Genomic DNA, 22,720 nt, shown 5'->3' with positions numbered 1-22,720 from the left:
GAAACTATTCCAATACTAACCACAAGAGTGGCTGCAGTCGGTCAAGCGTTGTGTTTTGTATGAATAATATGAGTCAAGACTCGAACTAAGTCAGGCGTTAACTCCCCAATATGACTTCAGTGTACAAGAAAATATAGCGAAGGAAGTGATATTGTAGAGAAGAGATTCATAAGCGATTATTTACACTTTCTATGTTACGACCCAATATCTGCCTCGCTGAAAAAAAACAACAAAAAAAACACAAAAACAAAAATCATTTTGATCGTAGTTTACTTTACGAGCCATTTGTATAAACGCTGCGTTGAAAATTCTTCTACAAAAACGCATTATATAAGATGAGCGTTAAATTTGAAAATAAATATATATCGCAAAACTGGTTGTTGGTAAGTTTGGAAGTTTTCAATAAAGACTTGGTACGTGCAAGTTTAGATTCGCGGATAGCGTGAAGCACGCATCATGGATCGGAACAAGTAGAGTGTGTAGCTACGTCTTCTGACAATCCGCTTTGGCGCTCAAGTACCTCAGGTCTGTGTCGCAACAGCATGTTCCGTTTCTGTCTTTTCCTGTTTAGGTTCCTTTGCGGTTTTGTCACACTGACCTGTATATGTAAACGAGATTGGAATCAAAATCGTAAAGATAAATAGTATAAAGAAAGAGGGGTTAAACTGTAGTCTGGAGGACCTAAACATGCCATTATGCTCTGCAGAAGTGGCGGCACATTTTGACTATACAATCCTAGCATAAGTTAAATGCTTCTAACCCTTCAACTTTAATGGCAATCAATCAACCTTTGTAGCATAGAATACAAAATCAAATTCAGTACAAATTCGAACCTGATAATAAAATAAGGTCCGCAGGTTTATTGAGCTACGGCCTATCGAGTGTTTACCTCGTAAAACATGACGTTTTACTTATTTATTTATTATTATTTTGAATCACGTCTTGTTTGTCTGTGGATTCTTCAGGATAAATGGAATATTTGGTTCTGTTGCGTTAGGAAGTGATGAATTTAATCTACGACTTCCTAAACTCTTTCGTTGTTTCTTTTTCCTCCATTTATTTATTTTTAAACATTTTGGTTGTCTTAGTATGTTTTTCTTAAAGGGATGAAACCAAAGTTGCATGGGTGATACGATGTGTGCCTAAAAGCATGATTCAGTTTGTAACCCATTTTGAAGGAACATTGTCAAGAAAGAGGTTCGTGAAGCACGTCGTAACGAATAATAGGAAAAAAAATCAGAAAACGAAATAAAAGATAGAACAGAAAAAATGAAGGGAGGAAGAAAGAGTGAAAACCTATAACCTTAACAATACGTCCTCTAATAATCCATAACATGGATTGTTGAACTCAATGAATTTTTGGTTAGGCTAGATATGTTCGCAAGACCTGACATGAAGTGTGTGGGGTTGACGTTCAAGTGCTTATTATATCCAAAGGAGCCATAATTCCTAACAACTCGCTATTATCGCAATAGGATTATGCCTGCTCATATATCGATCCAGATTATGAACAGTATAATAATATCTAATCAAGTTAATTTGGTAATTCTTGTGTTCTATGTACTGATATTAACTGATATTATTTCATGGTATTGTAGTAATGTTTAGGATAAATGAGTTTGAATGAGTTGGTCACAGGATCTATTGACATGCTTTCGCCGTCAAACGGAATTCTATGTAGAAATTTTTTTCTAATTTTATCTTGGAAATCAAAGGTAAATTATACCACTAATCCAACCCTAAGGAATACGACTCAATTTACTGGGATACTCGTGAAAAACGATAATACTAACGAGAACTATGGAGTATAAAACTAACGACAGAGTAGAGTATAAAAATAAGAGAGGGTGAAAAAAAAAAAAAAAAAAAAAAAAAAAAACGAAAAAAACGAAAAAAAAAGTAAAAACGAAAAGAATGCGAGCAAAAAAAGTAGAAAAGCTTTAGAGAGAAGTAAGTATAGAAGTAAGAAAGGAGAGAGAGAGAGTGAGTGAAAACAAGGAAAAGAAAAAGGCAGAGGACTTGCATTCATAGTTTCACTATTTTTAAATGTTGCAGTAGATATTTCACTTGGAAGAAAATAAAAACATTACATAAACCGAGCCAATCCACAAAGATTTCAGCTCTTAATAAAGCTCCCCAAACTGAGAAAATGATGTTTCTTCAAAAATGCAAAAACTTAGTTGGTTTTTATATGGCTGTAGAGACTTAGACTTTAAAAAAAACATGAACTTTTCACTGAAGTACAAAAGTACATATTAGCTACAAACCGTTTTTTGTTCACCAAAGATTATTTTTTCATTTCCTGTTTTCATCATTTCGCTTTTGGTAGTTTAATTTTCTTTCTTTGTACTGTAAATATTATGGATGTGAGCCCCCTTGTTAAGCTTTACAGCTTTTGGGGCAAATGCTTAGTCAAATATGTTTAAATGAAATAAATAAATAAATAAAAAATAAATAAATAAATAAATGACTGAAAACAAATGCTATCAAGATGACTGATAACCCGTGGATCCTGTTAAGCAAGGTCTGTTCTGGTTTGGCTGCTTAAGGGAAGCTAGCCAGTCATGAAGAGTTCGTTGGCGTCAAGTCGTTATCTGTTGAACTGGTGGACAATATATCTTGAACTGAATCATTTGTCTTTTTGCATTCTTACACTCGAGGATTGGAGATAATTTGCTTACAGGTTGACTCAATCTATAGTTTCCCAATTATGCGTTCAAGGTATGATGAAAAGAAAAATCCTCTAAAAGATCATTGAGAGCGGTCATACTTATACGTTCTAGATAAAGTTTTTCCAATCCTTACCATATTGATCCATCCATAAATTTTGAATACGATTAGTTAGAAAATAACAGATAAGGTATAATGAAATAAATAAGCCTTTGGAAGATCAATGAGAACGTGAACTCACAATACAACGTTTGTATATCTAGATAAAGTTTTTCCAATCCTTAAAACATCCAACCATACATTTTGAATACAATTATAGATAGAAAATAATAAATAAAAGCAATATCAAAAATTAGAAAATTACTGCTAGGGTGATTATAATGAGCCCGTGAAACAGTTGTATAATTAGTGACTAACAGTCAAAGTAAAACAAAAAGAAAACAATGGAATAAGTGTCTAATACTAAGTATTATGCTTACTATATATTTCACGGGTCAAGTAAAATCACTCTACTAATACAAGCATAATATATGCCTTTGGAATATATCATTCGCCAAAACAGATAAGACAGTAAGGAAAAGTTCAAATATTTTGTCTGAATTACTTTTAAAAGAGATATTGCCCCTTATCCTCTCGGCGACATGAATGAGTAAATATCCTTTACAATCCGATGGAGTAATAGTTAGATAATTAGGATCAGTATTTTACTTACATTGCTTAATAAGTTCTTCGACAAACCAGATAAGACAGTATGGAAAAGTTCAAATATTTTGTTTAAATTACTTCAAAAAAGATATTGCCACTAATCCTCTCGGCGACATGAATGAGTATATTATATATATGTGTGTTACAATCAGATGTAGTAATAGTTAAGATAATTAGGATCAGTATTGAATTACTTACATTGGTTAATAAGTTCTTCAAAGTGGGTTAATCGTCCAATGATCGATGCTAAGACTTCCGCCGGTGGACCCTGGATGGAAAAAAAAAACCGGTTTGTTAAAGAAATAACCTCTGAATTAAGCTTAAAAACTAAAGCAAACAAAAGCTAGTTAGTATTAAATATTACCACAGAGATCTGTATTAGGACCACTTTGAATTCCCGAAATAAAGGTTTTTTTGCGTGTGAATTTACGCAGTCCAATAACAAAGAATCTAAGGACGATAAGTTAAGTTATTAATCAAAGCGAAGTTAATTACAAGTTTGTCTATTCAACAGAGATTCGAAGGGATAATCTTGATTAATTGAGGAAAACTTAACAGTAAATAGAAGCCAGATTAGCTCAAAATTGTTATATTCGCACTAGTGATTGCCATAGTATATCCGACTGGGTACACAGACTTGCAGTCCAGGACTAGATTGGAGAACTAGATAGTTTTGTTTGCTCAGCACATCAAACAATTCAGAGATATAGTCCTAGACAAAGATGCTTGAACGAGGATGAAAAAACCCTTTGATGGGTTAAGTGTGAAGTTCATGATGCTTTTGTGTTGCGATGTAGGGAAAAAACATTTTGAAATTCATATGGTTCGGCAATACTACAGCTAGGGACTTAGATATTAGATGCGAATGAGATAGCTTGGTTGACAGTGAGAATGCCAATAAAGCGGCATAAAAAATAAAGTTGGAATGCCTTTGGTTTTACGAAAGCGATTAGAGAAAGAAATGAAAAATTAAGCGAGAAATCATACTTTGAATTGTTGAAGCAATATTGTTGATATTATTATTATTATTGTTGTTGTTATTATTATTATTATTATTATTATTATTATGAAAGCAGTGTTAAACTTTAGTATGCTCCATACAAGTAGCACAGTAGGGCGCAAAGCGTAACCTAAAGGCCAATCTAACCCTAAAAAGCTTTTAATTACAATTGCTCTTTATGCGATGAACTAGTGACTCTTGTCTATAACAATAGTGATGTTCCTAATCACAATAGCTATATGTCCTAAAAGAATTAATATCTAGTTATTATTACTATTATTATTATTATTGTTGTTGTTGTTGTTTTGAATTAAAGGGAAAAAGAGTTTATCGAATGAAAAAGAAAAATACTGAATAGCAAATACTTTTGACAAAGTTCAACATTGTGAAAGAAAAAGAAAGAAAGGAAAGAAAGAAATGAAATGAAGGAATAGAAAATATAAAAATGTACTGAAATAGTTGTACGAGTTCTAATCAAAACGAAAGAGAGAAGTAAATGATGAAGATGGGCAGTGAGGAAGAAAAAATAAATAAAATAAAGACTGACTATTTTTTAAATGTTTTTTTTTTAAACAAAATTGAATTTAAATGAAATGAAACAAATAAAAATTCAAAATTCAAAATTCTACGAGCGAGTGACTCCCCATAAACACACTAAAAAGACTTTAAGTCGCATACACAATGTTTATTAATAGTGATATTAGAGTTAGTAGCAAGTCAAATTAACCAACAATTGACTAGCATGCGATATTCAACACAGTACACACCAAGCAGTTAAAGAACAAAGACGGAACAGCTCGTTCAATGAGGATCACATAACACATGGTCCATATTCTTCCCCAGTCAATAAGTCTATTGATTCCGAGCGTCAATACGACCAGTTAAGCCCTGCCTCTATGATACGGTGCGCACAGCACAGTGCCTCCGTTTCTATATCTTTGTATATCTAGAGAACGGATAATGTTCATTAAACGGCTTGGCACCCTGCGAAGATTTCAACAATGAGACAAAGAGATAATCTTGTAGTTTTGCTGCTGGGCTTAATGCTGTGATTCGTAAAGATCATTAGAGGTAATTTTCTAATGTGTCAACAAAGTCAAAACTTCGTGATATTTGAGTTTCTTTTGATCTAGTGCTAGATCGATCAATCGAGAGTTATATCAACAAAGTGAATAGCTGCGCAAATAAACCCATTGAAACCATCGTTATGTCGCAAATATTTATTCTAGAGCATGAGCGGTTTGAATAGATTTGTTCACAAGCCTGCAGGCGTGCGGATGCTAAGCGTCTTGCGATTAGCTTCTCTATTGAGTTTGTTTTTGTTCTGTTTTCACAGGGCACACCTTCTGAAAAGAATTCTAATAGAGCAGCACTCCATGGGGTCTTAAATTCAACTTGTGGCGTGCAAAATACACGATTAATGTACTAGCTAAAAGTCTTTAAGAAAAGGTCCACGCTTAAGTGGCTGCAAAATGCCTGGAGTTCAGACGAGTCGCCCAAGCGTCACACGTAAATAATACAAGACCACAACATTCAGTCAATAAAATATCACAGGTTTAGAAACGATCCACAATACTAAAAAAATTGCGCGTCTTATATTTCGTTTACTATAGTGACTCGGAATTTTCAAGTCAAGTTAAGTTTAAGTGATATTTTACCCCAAACGTAATGTTGAACCATATAATACAGTCCCTATAATATACACACAAAATATTAAGGTATAAAAAAGCGTTCTTAGGGAAGTTTCATTTCGTTTACATCAGTTCAATAGGACAGCTATTTGGTAAAGTAAGTATCTGTGCTTCATTGACCAATGTCCAAAAATTTGGGACGTTTTTAAAGACAATGACTACAGACAATGCTGCTTCTTTAATCACTAAAGGATCGTTTGAACGTCAAAAAGCCGTACACTTGATCAAGGGGGATGAAAATGAAGGTATAATTTTGCTAAAATTTGGAGGAAATTTTTTCAAGGGAGGTAGGGTGTAATTTCTTTAATTAACGTTTGTAATATAGGGAGGGAATAAGTGATGGCTGAACTGACAAATCTTAGGTAATTGATTTTAGTCTTGACCGCTAAACCTGAACTAAACCTGAACCATATCAACCCCTAGTTCGTCTGTAACACGCAAAACTGTTCTAGAAAATAATTCAAAGTTTTTGTCATGTCATTTTTATCATTTCATTGCCATGAGAATTTGAAAACTTGAAGTTCTGAACTTCCCATGTAGGGAAAATGGATTGTTATCATTTTGTTTTTTTGAGAATTGTAAAGAACAAGTCATTCTTCATACCTCCACGAGAGCATACACATTCAACTGTGAAAAGAACACCATAAAACCTCATGGAATCACATCACTAAAGACCCCGATATTGAGCGAGAGTACCTCTGAGCTATTATTATAATTAGAGTGATGCTTGTTCGTTTCACGCAATTTCATCGATACTGCTTATTTGGAAATATAAGCGAATAATACCTTCACCGCTTCTGGAAATCACAAAATTTTTACTCCATAAAATCCCACGGAAAACCTATTTTAGAAGATCCTATTTTCGCAAGAATTTGTATCGAAAGACGGTTAACCAAATATGGGATTTTTTGGATTCGTTTGTTTCGAATTCTCTCCCGTGTTCATCATGCTTCTCGTTCGCTTAACTGACATTGCATGCCCTTAAGGAACGATTTTACTTAGATGAAAGTCAAGCAACCGTGATAAAGAAAATTACTTCACGTGAATTATGATACAAATAATAAAAGTTCCGGGGAAAAATTCCTACAAAATAATTTTAAGGAAAATGTAAGCTCACTACATGATAAACCAAAGCCAAAAAGCTTTGAAAAATGACCAAGTTTTTGACAGTATAGTCTAGTTTGAATTTAATTTTTTTTTTTTTTTTATTAAACTGTGTGACTGCGATATGAAAGACGTTTTTTTACAGTGTGTAAATTTGATTTCAAAGTGTGGCTCTTGTGTTTTACGGTATAAGGTAAGACCTACTGTGTTAGGTGTTACGGCCCCAGTCAGTCCATTGTGTTTCTAATACACTAGGGTGTGAAATCAATAGATTAAGTAAAGTTCAAAATCAAACTTAAAGAGGGCCACAGCAAGTGGTCTTCCGTTCCTAGTGGGGCTTCTGTGAGGATTCAAAGACATAAAGAGTGATTGAAATGATTTAGATAAAATAAAAACACGCTCTTATTGTTGTTAATTATTTTTAATAAAGTGCGGTAACTCCTCTTTTTGACACGAAATTTTGACAAGAAAATTTTTACGAACATTACGTGTATAAACGTGAGAGAAATTGAAGTGAAATCGATACAAGTTTTTTCTTGTCCGTTTTGGTTTTTATTCCTTTTTAACAAGAAGTACCGCCTTTTTTCTACTTAAACGTCGAGTGTCAAAGACCAAAATGATGCTTTCAAGGAAAGTGAGAGGAAAAAAAAACTGTAAACGGGAGAAATAAGAATCATCCATGCTCATTAATCACAAGAAAGGAAACAACGGAAGAAACTTGATCAAACATTAAAGAGGCTTCTTTTGTCTTTCAGGTTATCGGTATATATGCGTAGCTCCAAACGACATCAAATCCTTTTTCGTCAAAAAAAAACTCTTAGGATTCTTAGAAAAGCTCCAAAAGATAGGCAGCAAAAAGATAAAAATCTTCAGGTGACATTTGTTCGCCAGAACGTTAGATCAAGCATACACGTGAGCCCTCTTTTTTCTAACGTTTTTTGACAATGAAAAAATCTGCCCCTAAGACCGTTTATCCGCTCTCTATCATGCGCCAACATGTATACATCATAACTTGAAAATTCTAGATTTGGTTGTCGGTAGAATCTGACAATGTCCCGAACTTTTGAACTCACTTTGCGAAAACAATAATTATATTTAGTCATTTTCGATTGAGTAGTATATTAATGAGATTTCGTTTACATGTACTCTGCGAGAAATATGGCCTGTCAAGGTGCCTTTCATTTGCAGCTATGATGACCTGTACTTTGATATACAGCAGCGAAGCAGCTTAAGACTTTATAAGAGATCAAAAGATTTCATTCTTCTTATCGATCACAAATAGAACCAACTCAAACAAGCTCAATTCACTCTTGTACAATAATTTTTATTTACATTTTCGACATCTTTATGGCTGGCTATACTTTTCTAATCATCGGTAAACAAAATAAAGGGTTAAAACGTATACCTATCATGTGAACACTTTGAAACTTTAGAAGACTATTATGTTCTTTTTAAAATGAAATTTAGAAACTAAAACAATCCAAACTTTAGGCTATGAATATACTATTCTTAAGAGCTTAAATATTTTTTTAAAACAAAGTTAGACTTTGTAGTTAAAATAAACTTTAACTGATTCTGATAAGAACTCTTTGTACAACCTGCATGAAATCTCCCTCGGGGAACCAATTAAACGTATAATTTTGAACTAATTCTACGCCTGTGGCACTAAATTTATATAAGTTAAAACGTTCTTATGTTTAATTTACAATAAGAATATCTTCTACCACTAAATTTTATATAACTGTTGGCCTTTTGAATAGGCACTGAGGCGCCCTAAACTATGAATAATATTGATTAATAAGAGATCGTTCCACTTGGGGAAATAACAAAAGCATCGTAAAGAAAACGATGCTGAAGAAAACCTTTAGCAAAATGAATAACCGTGATTCATTTTCAAATCGAAAACACCAAGTAATTTATCAAAAGAGACAAAAAAATCGACCTATTTTGCACCGTTTTACATTAGATACTTTGATAGTTAAGACTCATGTTAGCTAGATATACTCTATGGTTAAAAGTTTTCGTGTTTCGTTTTACGATTAATATTCGGATTATTCAGTCCTCAATCAAGGTGTCTATATTGTACATATTGAGCCTCGTCTTTTGTCAAGACTCTAAATGACTTTACGAAGTCTCTTGTACCTGCTAGACTATGCATGCACTGTTTTCTTTATTTACTTCGTCTTGAATATGAATAACAAATAGATTTGGTCTCTGGGTTGATTTCTGCGGCGTTACCCTATACCAGCGATGGCTTTGATTTCTCGCATGATCCTTCCAATAGAGTTCTTCCCCATAGGTACCTTGTTGAACCATATATCTCCCTTGGGTTTGTGCTTTGGTGTTAAATAAAACGACGAGATGCCTGGAGGACGATGGCGTAAATAGACTTCGAACGCGCGAACCGGATCGCGTTCCCCTCCATCGGTGGCAGCGACTCTTGCTTTGCACCTCTTCTTGTTTCTCTGAGAGTCTTTCTCGTCGGGGCCGAGTCGTTGTCTCTTCGACCCTGCTTTGACATGATCGATCACGATCTTGCCGTCAGCCCCTCGTGAGATCCTGAAGTCATCAATGCTGAGGTCGTGGTGGGCCATTCTGCCGCGAATGCCATGGCAGACTGTGTTGATCCACCATTGGAGTCTCAGAAGTGGTCGAGGCGCGTGCACTCCGATCGCTCCTGAAGCCCACATTCTGCCGAGCTGTTCTTCGGTTATACTCTCCACGACATTCGGGTGATTCCCCTTGCCTTTTCTCTTCAATTCGTTTCTCTTTGTAACAAGGCCATAATTAACAACATCAAATTCCCGATCGGCTAAATCGAAGTTTTCTAATGCTGGAGGGCATTTTCTCTCGAGGAAATACCTTCGTAGGCCATTTCTATAGGTTGTAAGAGTAACAGGCTCATATTCATTTCCCTCCTTGCCGGGTCTTGTGTCTCGAATCTCGAGAAAGAAATCCTTGAGCAGATCTACAGCCAGTTGCTTTGTCAGAGAGTTCATATCCAGTGACTTTCCTGTCTTGTCTTTGTACCACTTTTTAAACCTTCTGACTGAAGTTTTCGTGCCCTCGACTGTGTTCTTACATCGGTTGTTATCGTCCACGTCTTCTACTTCTTTGATTTCTCCCTGTAAGGAGTTCGATTGCTTGGCTCTGTCAGCTGATCCTCTGTGGCTAGGGAAACCGCCAAGATTTTTCGAGTCATCCTTTGAGTAGCAATGGCTGTCGGCCGAGTAAATTGAAGTTTCTGGCGGCTCAAAAGCACTGCTGGTGTTGTAGGCCGGGTAAGGACGAGGTGGGTAGAGATGAGCGATCTTGGGTTCACTTGTTTGATGATAATAGTTATACATAGAAGCACCTCCATCGGGATACGCAGAGTTCACATTATGTCCGTGAAATAGATTCCTCATATTAAAGTTATTAGTTGGCTTTTGTGTCTGTAGAGGAATACTAGGAATACCTGGGTGCAGCCTAAGATGATTGCCGTCTCCCTTAGCAGAACTATAATCTGGGCCTATAGGAAAGGCACCCCCGTGGACATCTCTATGATAGACACCATCAGGTGGTATAGAAGCTTCTTGGCTCATTGGGTTACATGCTGAAAGTGGATTACTATAAGGATGCATACTGTTCGGTACCTGAGACGAGCATCCGTACGATGTGGTGGTAGCTGAAAGGTAGCTCTCGGCCATAGAGGACGAAGAAAGAGGCAGATCACCGTGTTCTTGGTCGTGAATATCAGCGATTCCATCCAAACCGGGGCCAAAGTGACCGCGTACGTCTTCGGAGCTTGGTTTCTTGGATATGTAGTCGCTTGTAAACATATTCGAAATTGGCGGCCCAAATCTTGATGATTGCCTGTAGGCTTCACTACTTTGCCTTAAATGAGGAGGTATGTTCAGTTCTTGACCTAAATCTGGAAATTGGAGCCCAAAACCACTAATTGGGCCTTCCATATTGACTTGAAAATGGTGCGAGCGAGATGTTACTCCACCGCACGCCACATTCACGACTGAGTGGTTCGACTCCTTCACGCGGATTTATAACACTAAAATGCTAAAGAACTCTTTTAGACTTCTATTGTTGTGGATGAATTTATGTGTTTCCTGTTTTACGTGAACTGGACCCTCAATTAATGGTTAATGACCATCCTCCTGGGAGTATAGCAGTTTTTAATCCGCAATTTGTCGACCCTTGACTAGTCAATCTAATTATTCGTGAAGCCCATAGGATCTGACTATAAATGGCTAGGCATTATCTGATGGTGATTTAGGGGAGGGGAGGTTGATTGCTGATGTCAGTTATGAGTCCTTCAAAGGATGCCATGACCAGCCATATTCAAGCCTTCAAGCGAACAACACACCTGACAATGCTCATTGTTCTCAATACACTTGTCAATGATTGACGTTCGTGTCAAATTTGACATCGACTTGGACACAGCCAACTCACGTTCAGGCTCATGACGAAAGAAATTTTCGATTTGAATCTAACAACTTTTTCTTCGAGTTATAAAATGATTTTGTAATTCGCGAAGAAATCTTTACTATAAAACCAAACACTTGACTAACGAGTAAAGTGTGCCATGAAAAAGAACACGAAAACCGGGTGGCACAATGCGTAATTACTGATTTCAATTCTAGTTTTTTTTGTGGATGGCTGGATTTATTTTTGAAAAACCTCGGTATTTCTGATTCAGCATAAGAAACTAAAAAAAAAATCTAACTTTGAATAAAAGTCAGATGAAATCAAAGTTCAAGTAAATCCCTTAAAGACGTTTAACGGCATAATGACAGATCTCTCAACGCAAGCTAGCAACAAGGTGCTAAAACCTAACTATTATCTTATTTTCGTATCATTCAAAAAGCCCTCGCATGATTTATGGCATGTTTGCACAAAAGTAAGGTGACGAAAGTGGCCACAGACCCGTTGTTCAGGCTCATCTCTCTTAGGAGAGATTACCAGCTTTTGGACAATGAATCAACTTCTACCTTTGTTTTGGGCTTTGATGGCACGGAGCAAATTCAACATTGTTTTTTTTTAACGATTCGCATCAGAGGAAACATCTATTTCACCAAAAAGCCCTTCACAGTTTCACTTGGCTATTAACATAGCCATTTTTCATGCTGCGATATGCTCTTAAAAATGACGGCTCACTTCAGAATTGATATACAATTTGCATTATGTTAGTTTGATCTTTTAAGGGCAATCAGTTCGTATCTCTGGTGCTTTCTCGGTGAAACCTTGACAAAGGCAGAAAGCAAGGAATAATTCGGAGTTGTTGTTGATAGAGAGTGCTCATTGTAAGCCGAACAACTTTTCTATTGTTCAAGTTGAAAGTTGAAGGCGGGGAAAGGATTTAAGTCTTCTACAGATATTTCCTCGAAGAAATTGTAGCACTTTTCAGCCTAAAATAGCCGAAGGCCACTTAAAGGAGATTCGGTATTAGATAGGCAAACTCGCGCTAATCCAGCAATAGGCATATTTTCTAGACTATTGTTTACGAGACATGCTTCCAAAGAGGCCTTAGAAAGCTTTCGTGTTTTATGAACTAGAAACTCCTGCATGACTAAGTGGCCTATGTATTCGCAGGTGTAGAACTTGGTCAGAAAAAAAAAAGAGGCCCAGAGGGGTTGTCTGAAGTAAATAGAATGGACCATTTCCCGCGAGTCCTTCTTTCATCCTTCTTATTCTATAAAAATACCCCAAATGTCCCGATTGAGTCCGTCGAACCTGTCTAAACTCGAAAGAAACAAGGGGATAATTCATGAAGTCCTTGCTGTCGATTTGTGATAAAAATAACTATACAGTGGAATCCCATTCAGATAGGTTGCAAGCGTTCGTTAATGATGGGTGAATTTAGGTTCGGGATCGCTGGTGAATAACGACCCTGTTGACCTTCGGCAAGGGAAAAAAGTTCCGGTCGCTATCAGAATCACGCAAACGTTTTCGATTTTTGGGGTTCATTGTTGTTGACAAAACTTTGTACAGTACAACTAGAGAGGGGCTTACTTTTCTGTTGTGTCTTATACTCTCATCCTAATATCCAGTAAATTAAACGAAGCTGGGAGTTTTCTTTGTCATTGAAAAACCTACCAGTTCTTAGACTTTACCAAGAAAAAATTAAAACTAAAAAGAATTTTTTTTTTTCTCTTTACTTTTTTTTGACTACAAGTTTGTTGGTTCGTAATCAGCTTAGTTGTTCTATTCTTGTCTTATGCAAACACACGTAAATGATCATTAAAGATGAAAAAGTAGGTTTAAGAATGTCATATTTGTCTTTAGATGATTAAACACCTTGAAAAGGTCTTTATATGAAGTAAATAGTCCTAAGATTTTATGCCATGGACTTTCCATAAGTGCTTTTCAATTCAAAGAAACCACCATTCAACTACTAAATACCACCAAACTTCTTACCACAAAACATGATTTGTGTTGCTGAATGATGGTACCTCCAGTTTTGCTGCCGGAATTAGCATTAAACCTGGCAAGGCTCTTTATCTTTTTCAATGATTTATGTACACGATTCTCTAAATAAAACTAAATCTACTATCAAGACATATAACTACCAACATCATTCTTTAAAGATTATCATATAAAATTGCATGGTTGCCCTTAGATTTGGTATTTCTTTGTAGAAAAAAAAAAAGACAAATCTCGGGTAAGGTCGAACCTCATTATAACGCACACTAAGCAAAAATTCACAAGGTGGCCGTATTCCAGAGGTGACCGAGTTAGAGAGGTTCTGGTAGGCTAATGTTTCGTCATTTTAGAGGTTCCAAAGTGAAAAGAAAATCCTAGAAAGAAATCCTTCAAGTCCTAGCGAAACGAAACAGTAAATTATTTGATAAATCAAAGATTTTTTGTTTTTTTAAAGAATTCAAAGGAAAATATGTGCACCGCGGAAAATTAGTTAGCAACAGGCCGGGTCGACTAACAATTACACTCAAAATTACTCAAGGCTAAATAGAAATTAAAGCGTGTTTTAGAGCATAAATTTCATATACATTAGTGTTTTTCATATGAATATTATTTAATAGTATAGGGACTTCCCCCAGCAACTATATAACGTTATATAATGTGATTCCATAGGCGTTGTTAAAACTACAGTACGTGGAGACAGTCGTCCAACTCGCTAAAAATGCAGCCGATATTACCAGTCATATTTTAATTAAACATTGGATGTTCCGGTCTCAAACAAAGGGCTATTTTTATGCTTTGTAAACTATTCAGAGTTCGCTAATACAGACGAGCAATTCAGTCAGCGAATGCACAGTATTAACTTTTCAAAGATTGGTGGGGAATTTCTTTTTGAAAACTGACGAAATTGCGCGAAATTATGTGAGAAACGGCACGTTTTATTTCAATGAACCGGACTTAATAAAAACATTGTTATCAGCATTATTTGGGATCATAGACTACTAGGTTTGAGTCGGTTTAGTTGGAGATATTCATAACGTCTCCAACGCAATATCAAGAAAGTTATAAGAGTTAGATATATTGGATTGAGATGGGTACTTTGTGACTTCACAGTTCCATGATTCCGGTGTGGTATCTAAACAAACGCAAAGCGCGCGTTAGTCTTGTTAATAGCTCAAAGAAATGCGTTGAATATTGGTGAATTGCGCTCCGCACAAAGAGGACCGTAGAACCAATGCTCGATATCAGTATTTCGCTCGAGGATTTCAGCTTTAATTTAAAACACTTTAGTATAAATTGATTAGCGTCTATGACAGAGGAAAAAGGGATCAAACTTGGTTAAGGAAGTGCGGAAAGAACCGCATTCTTTAAGTTAAAAGTTATTATATAAATAACTTTCAAATAGGTACTAAAAACCCTCTTTTTCTAGGAAGGAATAAATGCGTTATTGGTTTATAATTACGTTTTACTGACAATCAGATGATTTCAATTTTGATTCCATTGTCAAATATATTCTGCGTTTAGTTTCGAGACTTTATTGCTTATATTGGGAATTATAAGGTTTCATTCTTCTCAATATTCCGCTATCGTTTCAGAAAGGTTATTTTGTGAAAACTGCATAGTAAATTGCATCTTGAGTCGTTGCGGTAAATTATAATAAGAGTGTTTTAAAAGTCAAAACCAACATGTTTTACCTATACTGTAGGCCAAGACATCTCTTTTTGTATAAATACTGAATACTTTCTTTGACTTTGCAAAGCGAAGTTTATCTAGAATCGTCGTCTTTTAGAAGCCAAAACCAGGTTAAACCAACATGTTCTACCTATCGTAGCCAAAACATCTATTTTTGTGTAAATACAGAATACATTTTTTTTACTTTGCATAGTGAATTCCATCTTGAGTCCTCGTCTTTTCGAAGCCTAAACAGGCTAAACCAACATGTTCTACCTATTGTAGCCAAAACATCTATTTTTTTGTATAAATACAAAATAATTTTTTTTTTACTTTTAATCAGTGAATGAATTTCATATCGATTCGTCGTGGTACAGATACTAACACATAGATATAGATTACGCGTTTATTTTTTCATTTTGGCCCTAAATTTTCGCAAGGCCGTGCGCTACTCAACATGAAGCATGAAAAAGAAATCCAGTTGAAGATGGTGATAATGAGCGATCTAGATTATGCACTTTTCAGAAAAGCATCTATTCGAAAGAGACCCATTGATGATGTTTATATTTCGAAGTAAATATTTTTTTTCAAGAAATCAGAATCAAAAAAAGACAATCATATTTGTTTAAGGGAGGGACGACATTCAATAAACGATAAATTATTTCCAAAGAAAAAAATACATTCATATACAAGCTAAGTCAACAATTTGCATCGTTCGGCTTCAGAAAGCTTACAACAGATAAGATTTATTTAAACATAGAAAAAAAATAGCGTTCTTAATTTCCACAGAGTTTGAAAAAAAAAGTCTTGAATTCAACAAGAAAAAAATCCGAGAGTACCGGATCAGAGAGATTTAAAATATTAGTTTCACGGTCTGGTTCGCTATTTTCTTACAAAACCTTATCTTTTGGAGTTCGGAGATCATTAGAGAAGAAGAGAGTGACAATAGGGTTTTAGCGGATCAGTTTTTGGAAATGGAAGTATAGGGGATTATTACACTAGATTATTTATATGCTGTTGGTATGGTGACTCTAGGGTCTTGTGTTGAAGAGGCGTCGTTCCCTTGATAATGAATGGTTGGGTGGATGAAATGGACTGATTAAGATGGATCGGCGGGTGAGTGGGTGGTTAAGTGGATGGATAGATGAATGGATGAATGGATGGACGGACGGACGGATGGATGAATGGATGGATGGATGGATGGATAGATAGATGGATGGATGGATGGATGGATGGATGGATGGATGGATGGATGGATGGATGGATGGATGGATGGATGGATGGATGGATGGATGGATGGATGGATGGATGGATGGATGGATGGATGGATGGATAGATAGATAGATAGATAGATGGATGGGTAGATGCATGGATACATGGATGGATCGATGGATGCAGGGATGGGTGTGATAAATGGATGGATGGATGTGATAAATGGATGGATGGATAGATGCATGCATGGATAGATAGATAGATGGATGGATGGATGGGTAGATGCATGGATGGATTGATGGATGCATGGATGCATGGATGGATGGACGGACGGATGAATGGATGCATGCATGCATGGATAGATGGATTGATGGATGCATAGATCGGTGGATGGATGCATGGATGGATGGACGGATGGATGAATGGATGAATGGATGCATGCATGCATGCATTGATTGATAAATGCAAGATGGGTGGATTGGGTGTATAAATGTATGAATGTATGGATGGATGGATAGATGGATGGATGGATACAGGGATTGATGGATCGATGGATTGGTGGATGGGTGGGCATAACTAGTATCGAAGTGTAAGAAAATATCCTTCACATCAAAAACGATCGGAAATTAATTTCAATATGCTGATAATCTATAAATACCCTTTGCACGTCCCCTGGAGGAAAATGAATGAAAAGAAAAGTTACTTCATGGGCCTCTAGAATACGCATTCTAAATTTTGATATTTTTATACATTTGATCATTTTTGAAACTACTTTGACAAAGGGGAAAAATCCCTTTCCTAATAATAAAAAATCCCTTTTGTGGAATTAAACGTCAAACTTTTTATTGGTTTATTATTAATTAGCATTACGTAACGGTAGAAAAAAATATCCGAAAGGGAAAATGTGGATTTTTTTCTTAGGTTCATAACTGGGCGAAATTATGAAATTACTTATAGTTATATACACATAACTTTACACAAAAAATTCAAGAAAGAAAATTCATGTAAAAAAAGAGGGAATTAAATCTTTTCAACTCAAATCAAAAATTTTAAATTAAGAATGAGTGTTTGGTGCTTCTATGTGTGAAAGAGCTTGAAGATTGTTTTTCTTATGCGTTGCTCCAAAACCGATAGAAAAAAAAGCAAGTTTCGCCATTGCATTATCTGCACAAAAATTTTTTTTCTAGAATGTTTCAGGATAGCCTTTCTATTTTTTTGTTTTTGAATTTTATTACTCCAAAAACCCGAGAATAAATATTTTTTTAGAATTATTATTGAAAATATATTATTTGACCGGCTTTCGCTATAGAAAGTAAGAAATATAACGAGCTAAATAACTACCAAATAAAACGTTTGGTAATAAGTCTTGTTGTATTTCATTCCTGTCAGTTTGAACATCATTAATTTAGAAAGTGTCTACTAATTCCAACCCTTTTCAATGATGATGAGTTCATTTTAGGACAGAAATCGGAAAAAAAGAACTTTTTATAAAGCTGTCAAAAATGTCACGTTGAGATCTTTGATTAAGATTAATAATAAATTGATAAATTGTGTGATAAGATTTGCTCGGAGACGTAAGATTTGTGGGAAAAAAGCTTGACATATTTTTCTTTGTTGAGTTAAGAAATATATAGTTATTTTACAGATTCAAATTATTTCGTTTTAGATCTTTTTCTGAAATATATTTTTTATAATTTCTTTAAAATAGTGGTATATTTACAGCTATAAAACTACGAAGCAGTTTAGTTATTTTAAATAAGTTAAAATCTCAAACTGAAAGATAATTGGGTAATTTTTTTTTCCTTGAGAATTTCAAAAACTTAAATTCTATCAATCTCTCGGATAGGTTAAATGATTTCTTTTTTGAAAATCAAAAACTTGGAAAAAAAGCAATCTGTTTTTTATATATCTAGTTTATTCTGCTGACTTCACTTTATTTTCAGATACTGTCAGATCAACCAATTCATTTGATTCAAATAACAAAGTTTGTATGTCTAACTAACAACATAACCATGACTATGATTAATGATTTGAGCACTATTAATACATCAGTTATTTATGATTGATAACATTCAAAAGAAATAAAATATATCATGTCCAAAAAATAGAAAAAGGAAAAGACAGATTTTCCTTGTAAGACAACGTTATTCATTTCCATTACAGCTTAATTTGAAAACAGTTTTTTCAACAAGACAAGACATTTCTCATGAAAATGGACTCATTCTCGCGAAAATGGATTTTGGGATATAATTATGCTTAATCTTCTAATTGCAGATACTCGTTAGACTAAACAGAGCTTTCATTCTTTAAAAAACATCTATAAAAATTCTCACGAATGCTTTGTTCAAAATTCTGAAAATTGAATTTTTACATTGAACTTCTATTGTTTATTTTTTGTTTTTGCAGATTTGCCACCTTGTTATTCAGGGGGAAAAAAACTGGTAAAAAATTCTTTGGAATGAAAAACTTAAGCAGATGTTGATTTTCCGGGACGAGAAAGTGGGTGTTTATAACCAGAGAACTACATTGTACATAATGACAAGATAGTCCATTTGGACAACACCGAAGAAAAGTACAAACCCCAGCTCTGTTACCCCACGTATAGCTATAACAGAGTCTTTGTCAACAAGCTGATGATGTGCCACAAGGGACAAGTTAGGATTTGTTTATGGTGGGATTGTTATTGCAGCTTTGACAATACAAATTGTCATTAATCACGGCCCATTTTCTTGCGATGAATACGTACAAACAGTCGATTTACGACCAGTCGTCAGCAACAGCTTTGCACTTCCGCTCTGTGTTCCTGATGATAGCAGGTGACCTAAAGGCACATTACCTACGATCTATTGAGGGCAGTTGGAGTATTTGGATCGGAGTAGCTCTTTGTTGAACTCGACTGTTCAAACTTCAATGGCCTGTTATGTTAAGTAAACCTCTTGAGACTGCGATCTAAACGATTTGCCATAGTCTAGAGTAATTGTACGCATGATTTTTTCCCGTCCAACTTCATTCGCTTTTACTTGACGACAGCTTTGAAAATGAGGAAATGGATCTTTTATCGCGATGACACTGAGAACCATAAAAAATATAGGGCAAAAACTAATATAAAAATAAGAATTAATTCATGGTTTAAATAACCAAAAATGTAAATGTTGGGAATTAAAAAATAAAATATTTCAAGATAGATATTTTTTCCTATTTCGGAATAGAGAAAAATAAAAATAGGTGCAAAGAAAATAAATATAAATTGTTTAAAATTCGAGAAACTGGGAACTACAGCGATAAGGATAAAATGAAATAATTTGAGAATTTTCGCCTTAAGAAAAATAAGGGAAAAAAGTGTAAAAATGGAATAAAATGAACAACCTCTTGAAGACTGAATACGAGTGTTTTTTTTAGCAACGATTTGTTAACACAGTACCAGACACTATTAACCCATTCTCAGATCAACCCCCCACTAAGTTAATTCTACGAAGAAGAATAAACCTTTGTAGGCGATATAATCAAGTAATATAAACGCTGTGTGAATTATCCTTGTATCTCTACAGGTTATCAAAGCGCCATTTAGCGAGTTATCTTTCTTGGGCAAACAAACTTATGAGAATGTTTTATGTTTGTTGGTTTTTCCGTTCGTACGTATCAAGAGGAAAAAGTCTTGTTCGAGTTTGAAATTGCCTCTAGTTATTTACAAAAGTACGACAGGAACAGGCAATTATTTGGTTAGATTTTTCGTTAACTCCAAGAAGACTTCTGTTCAAGGTTGGAATTACCACATCTCAAAAGAAATACTAACAGAACTGTGTACTAGATTTGTAGGATTCTCTGTCTGTTAATGGACGAATTTAGAGAAGCTCTGTCGCTCAAGGTAAGAATTTTTCTTCTTTTCAAAAAAATAAATAAATAAATAAATAAATAAATACACGATAAAATTGTTCATAAATTCGTAAGGTTTAATGTCTCTTTTAGTTGAAGAGCTTAGAGAGAACCCATTTGCTTTATCTAATTCAAAAAATACTAACAGACTGGTTTATAATTTTTGTTTTTTCAGGCTTTAAGTGAAAGGGCTTCAACAAGCTTGGACTGCTTTATCAGTGACTCAGTGGAACTTCTTTGTTGGGCTTCGTAGATTGGATTATGCGATTGAGGAGGAAAGCTAACAAATCAGTTCAAGTTAGTTTTCATATGGATTTCTAGAGAAAAACTATTCTCTTTTGAACTTCCACTGTCTTCATTGCGTACGAAATACCAACCTCCTTACCTATATACGAGCAGCATTTGTTCGCAACTCGAAACTAAACCAAACTGTTTATGTAACTGAATTCGTACTTATTGTACAATTAAGTCTAAAGACAGGCTTATCGCGATACGATCTAAAAAAACTTTTAACGTTTTATTAAATCTTAGGAGTGAAATGAAATGACTTAAAAGCTATGGAAGAATAATCTTCGCCGCCTATTTTTGGTAACTTGGAGAAGAAAAAGTTTTTTTATCTATGGAAGATGGAAATAGGAATTTTTATTTTTGATAATCGTGTTAAATACAAATTTATAGGAATATTTGTGAGATTTTTTTTTTTGTTGTTGTTGTATAAATTGTTAAAATCTGATTAATTATTTCAATTTTTATTTCCATGGTATTGTCATGAAATGCAATTTTGTGGATTAAGGTAAATCGAAAACGATTTTCAAACAAAAGTGAAAACAATCTTACAAAGTTTATAATGAAATTATTGATGAGGCCTTTGTAGAAGGAATCTGTCGTATTCAGTAAAATCATATGATCTAAATTCATTAAAGGCTTCAAAAATACTAGTTAAAAATGAATTAAGATGGGAACTGGAAAAGTTACGTTTGGACATTAAATGTATTTATTGGTGGTGCAAACTGAACTGATCTGCACGCATAAAAAACGCTAAAAAATATTACAGAATAAATTTCGAGGCAATTTTATAAAAAATTTATAAAAATCCTAAACCTTTTTATTTATTTATTTATTTTCTTGTTAGTATTTAAGTTGAGACATGATATAAAAAATACAAAAGAAGGAATGTTTTGTTAATGTTACTCGACTCGTGGCACTTTAATGATAAGTAGGATGATCTTTACCGAGATATAAATCAAAATGAAACGACTTCTATTATTGAGAAGGTTTTTACTTTCAAACTTGTCAACTTCTAGAGAAAACTTGATGAAAGCAAGTCACTAAAATTTTCTCAGTTTTTTGTTCAGTTTCTTGAGCATTTTGCAAAATCAAGCAAGCCAGATAGATTGACTGTTGTACAACTATATAAAGATAAATGGTGTGTAAATATGGACAGACGTTTGTTTTGCTAATGCCATTGAAAAAAGAGGACCAAATAAAGAATACTACTTGTTTGAAGATAAAAATTACGATCACAACTATAAGGGTTGTCTACATTTATTATGATAATCTGGGCTGCCTGTAGTCTGTATATTCACCCATTAATCTCCATCCATACTTCTCGTCCAAGCATCCTTCAGTCTGTCCATCCATCCATGTATCCTATTCATACAACATATTCATTTGTTCATCTATCTATCTATCCATCCATCCATTTATCCACCCATCCATCCATTCATGCATGCATTCATTTGTTCATCCATACAATCCATGCGGTTTGGGTCCTTGTAACATAAGAATCTGTGACAGCAGGCTCAATTTTGAAAAACACTATTCTCTGCATAACGTACACCTAGTCTTATTTTATTTTTTAAAACATTCGTGTTTTTTCGTCTTTTTTGTCGTTTTTTTTTTTTTTCAAAAAAAATATTTTTGATATTTTATTTGATGCCATTAAACCTTTCATTTTACAAACCCATCCCCCCCCCCCCCACAGGAATTCTTTACCCCTTCCTCCAGTCCCTTTATAGTGACGGCTAATAATTTGAAACGCATGTAACTATCCTATGCTTCCAACTGAGAAAGTTCTAAGCGTGTTACATGTGGTAACGGTAATTTTTGAAGCGATAAAGAAAGTTTAAGACCCCCTAGATGGGTTGAAAATACACACCAATCGATTTAAATCCTCCGTCAGGCTTTAACGTATTGACAGTGGAGTTAGTATCACAAGCAGGTGCAATTGTCTATTTACTTACCTTCCTACTTCCTTAGACGGAATTCAAAGCACACTTTCCTAGTATTGATCCGATTAAGATGAGTTTGTAAACATGATATTATATTGGAGACGTTTAATAATAAAACTTTGAGCAATACTATTGTATTCAGAGATAAT

At 34.7% G+C, this 22,720-nt stretch overlaps 2 protein-coding genes and 1 long non-coding RNA gene across 6 annotated transcripts in view; 1 reads left to right on the top strand and 2 right to left on the bottom strand.

The window, feature by feature from the left end:
• Positions 1–269: 269 nt before the first annotated feature.
• LOC116292997 (epidermal growth factor-like protein 7) overlaps positions 270–22,720 on the bottom strand; it is a 53,496-nt gene continuing 31,045 nt past the window's right edge. The window contains exons 10-11 of the mRNA XM_089024700.1: positions 3,574–3,643; positions 270–598 (exon numbers count right to left, since the gene is read on the bottom strand). Coding sequence (XP_088880826.1) covers positions 522–598; positions 3,574–3,643 — 147 coding nt within the window. The 3' untranslated portion in view covers positions 270–521. The remainder of the gene's footprint in view (positions 599–3,573; positions 3,644–22,720) is intronic.
• LOC116293006 (uncharacterized) lies at positions 5,098–21,398 on the top strand. 4 transcript variants are annotated; one of them, XR_016118809.1, is made up of 5 exons: positions 5,124–5,446; positions 5,712–6,163; positions 6,258–6,311; positions 18,874–20,332; positions 20,516–21,398. It is a non-coding gene; the product is annotated as an uncharacterized LOC116293006 (long non-coding RNA). The 4 variants fall into 4 exon arrangements; XR_016118810.1 differs by lacking the exon at positions 6,258–6,311; XR_004196751.2 differs by having other exon boundaries at positions 5,712–6,311.
• On the bottom strand, positions 8,470–11,455 carry LOC116292990 (uncharacterized). The gene has a single exon (XM_031700368.2). It carries the CDS (start codon positions 11,121–11,123, stop codon positions 9,405–9,407), a length of 1,719 nt encoding a protein of 572 aa, XP_031556228.1. The 5' UTR covers positions 11,124–11,455; the 3' UTR covers positions 8,470–9,404.

The sequence above is a fragment of the Actinia tenebrosa genome, unplaced genomic scaffold (genome assembly GCF_029948245.1).
Source record: "Actinia tenebrosa isolate PJP-AT-01 unplaced genomic scaffold, QUT_ActTen_1.0 PGA_scaffold9__36_contigs__length_13948895, whole genome shotgun sequence".
In the NCBI taxonomy this organism is placed as follows: Eukaryota; Metazoa; Cnidaria; class Anthozoa; order Actiniaria; family Actiniidae; genus Actinia; species Actinia tenebrosa.
This window is presented reverse-complemented; position numbering and strand designations above follow the sequence as displayed.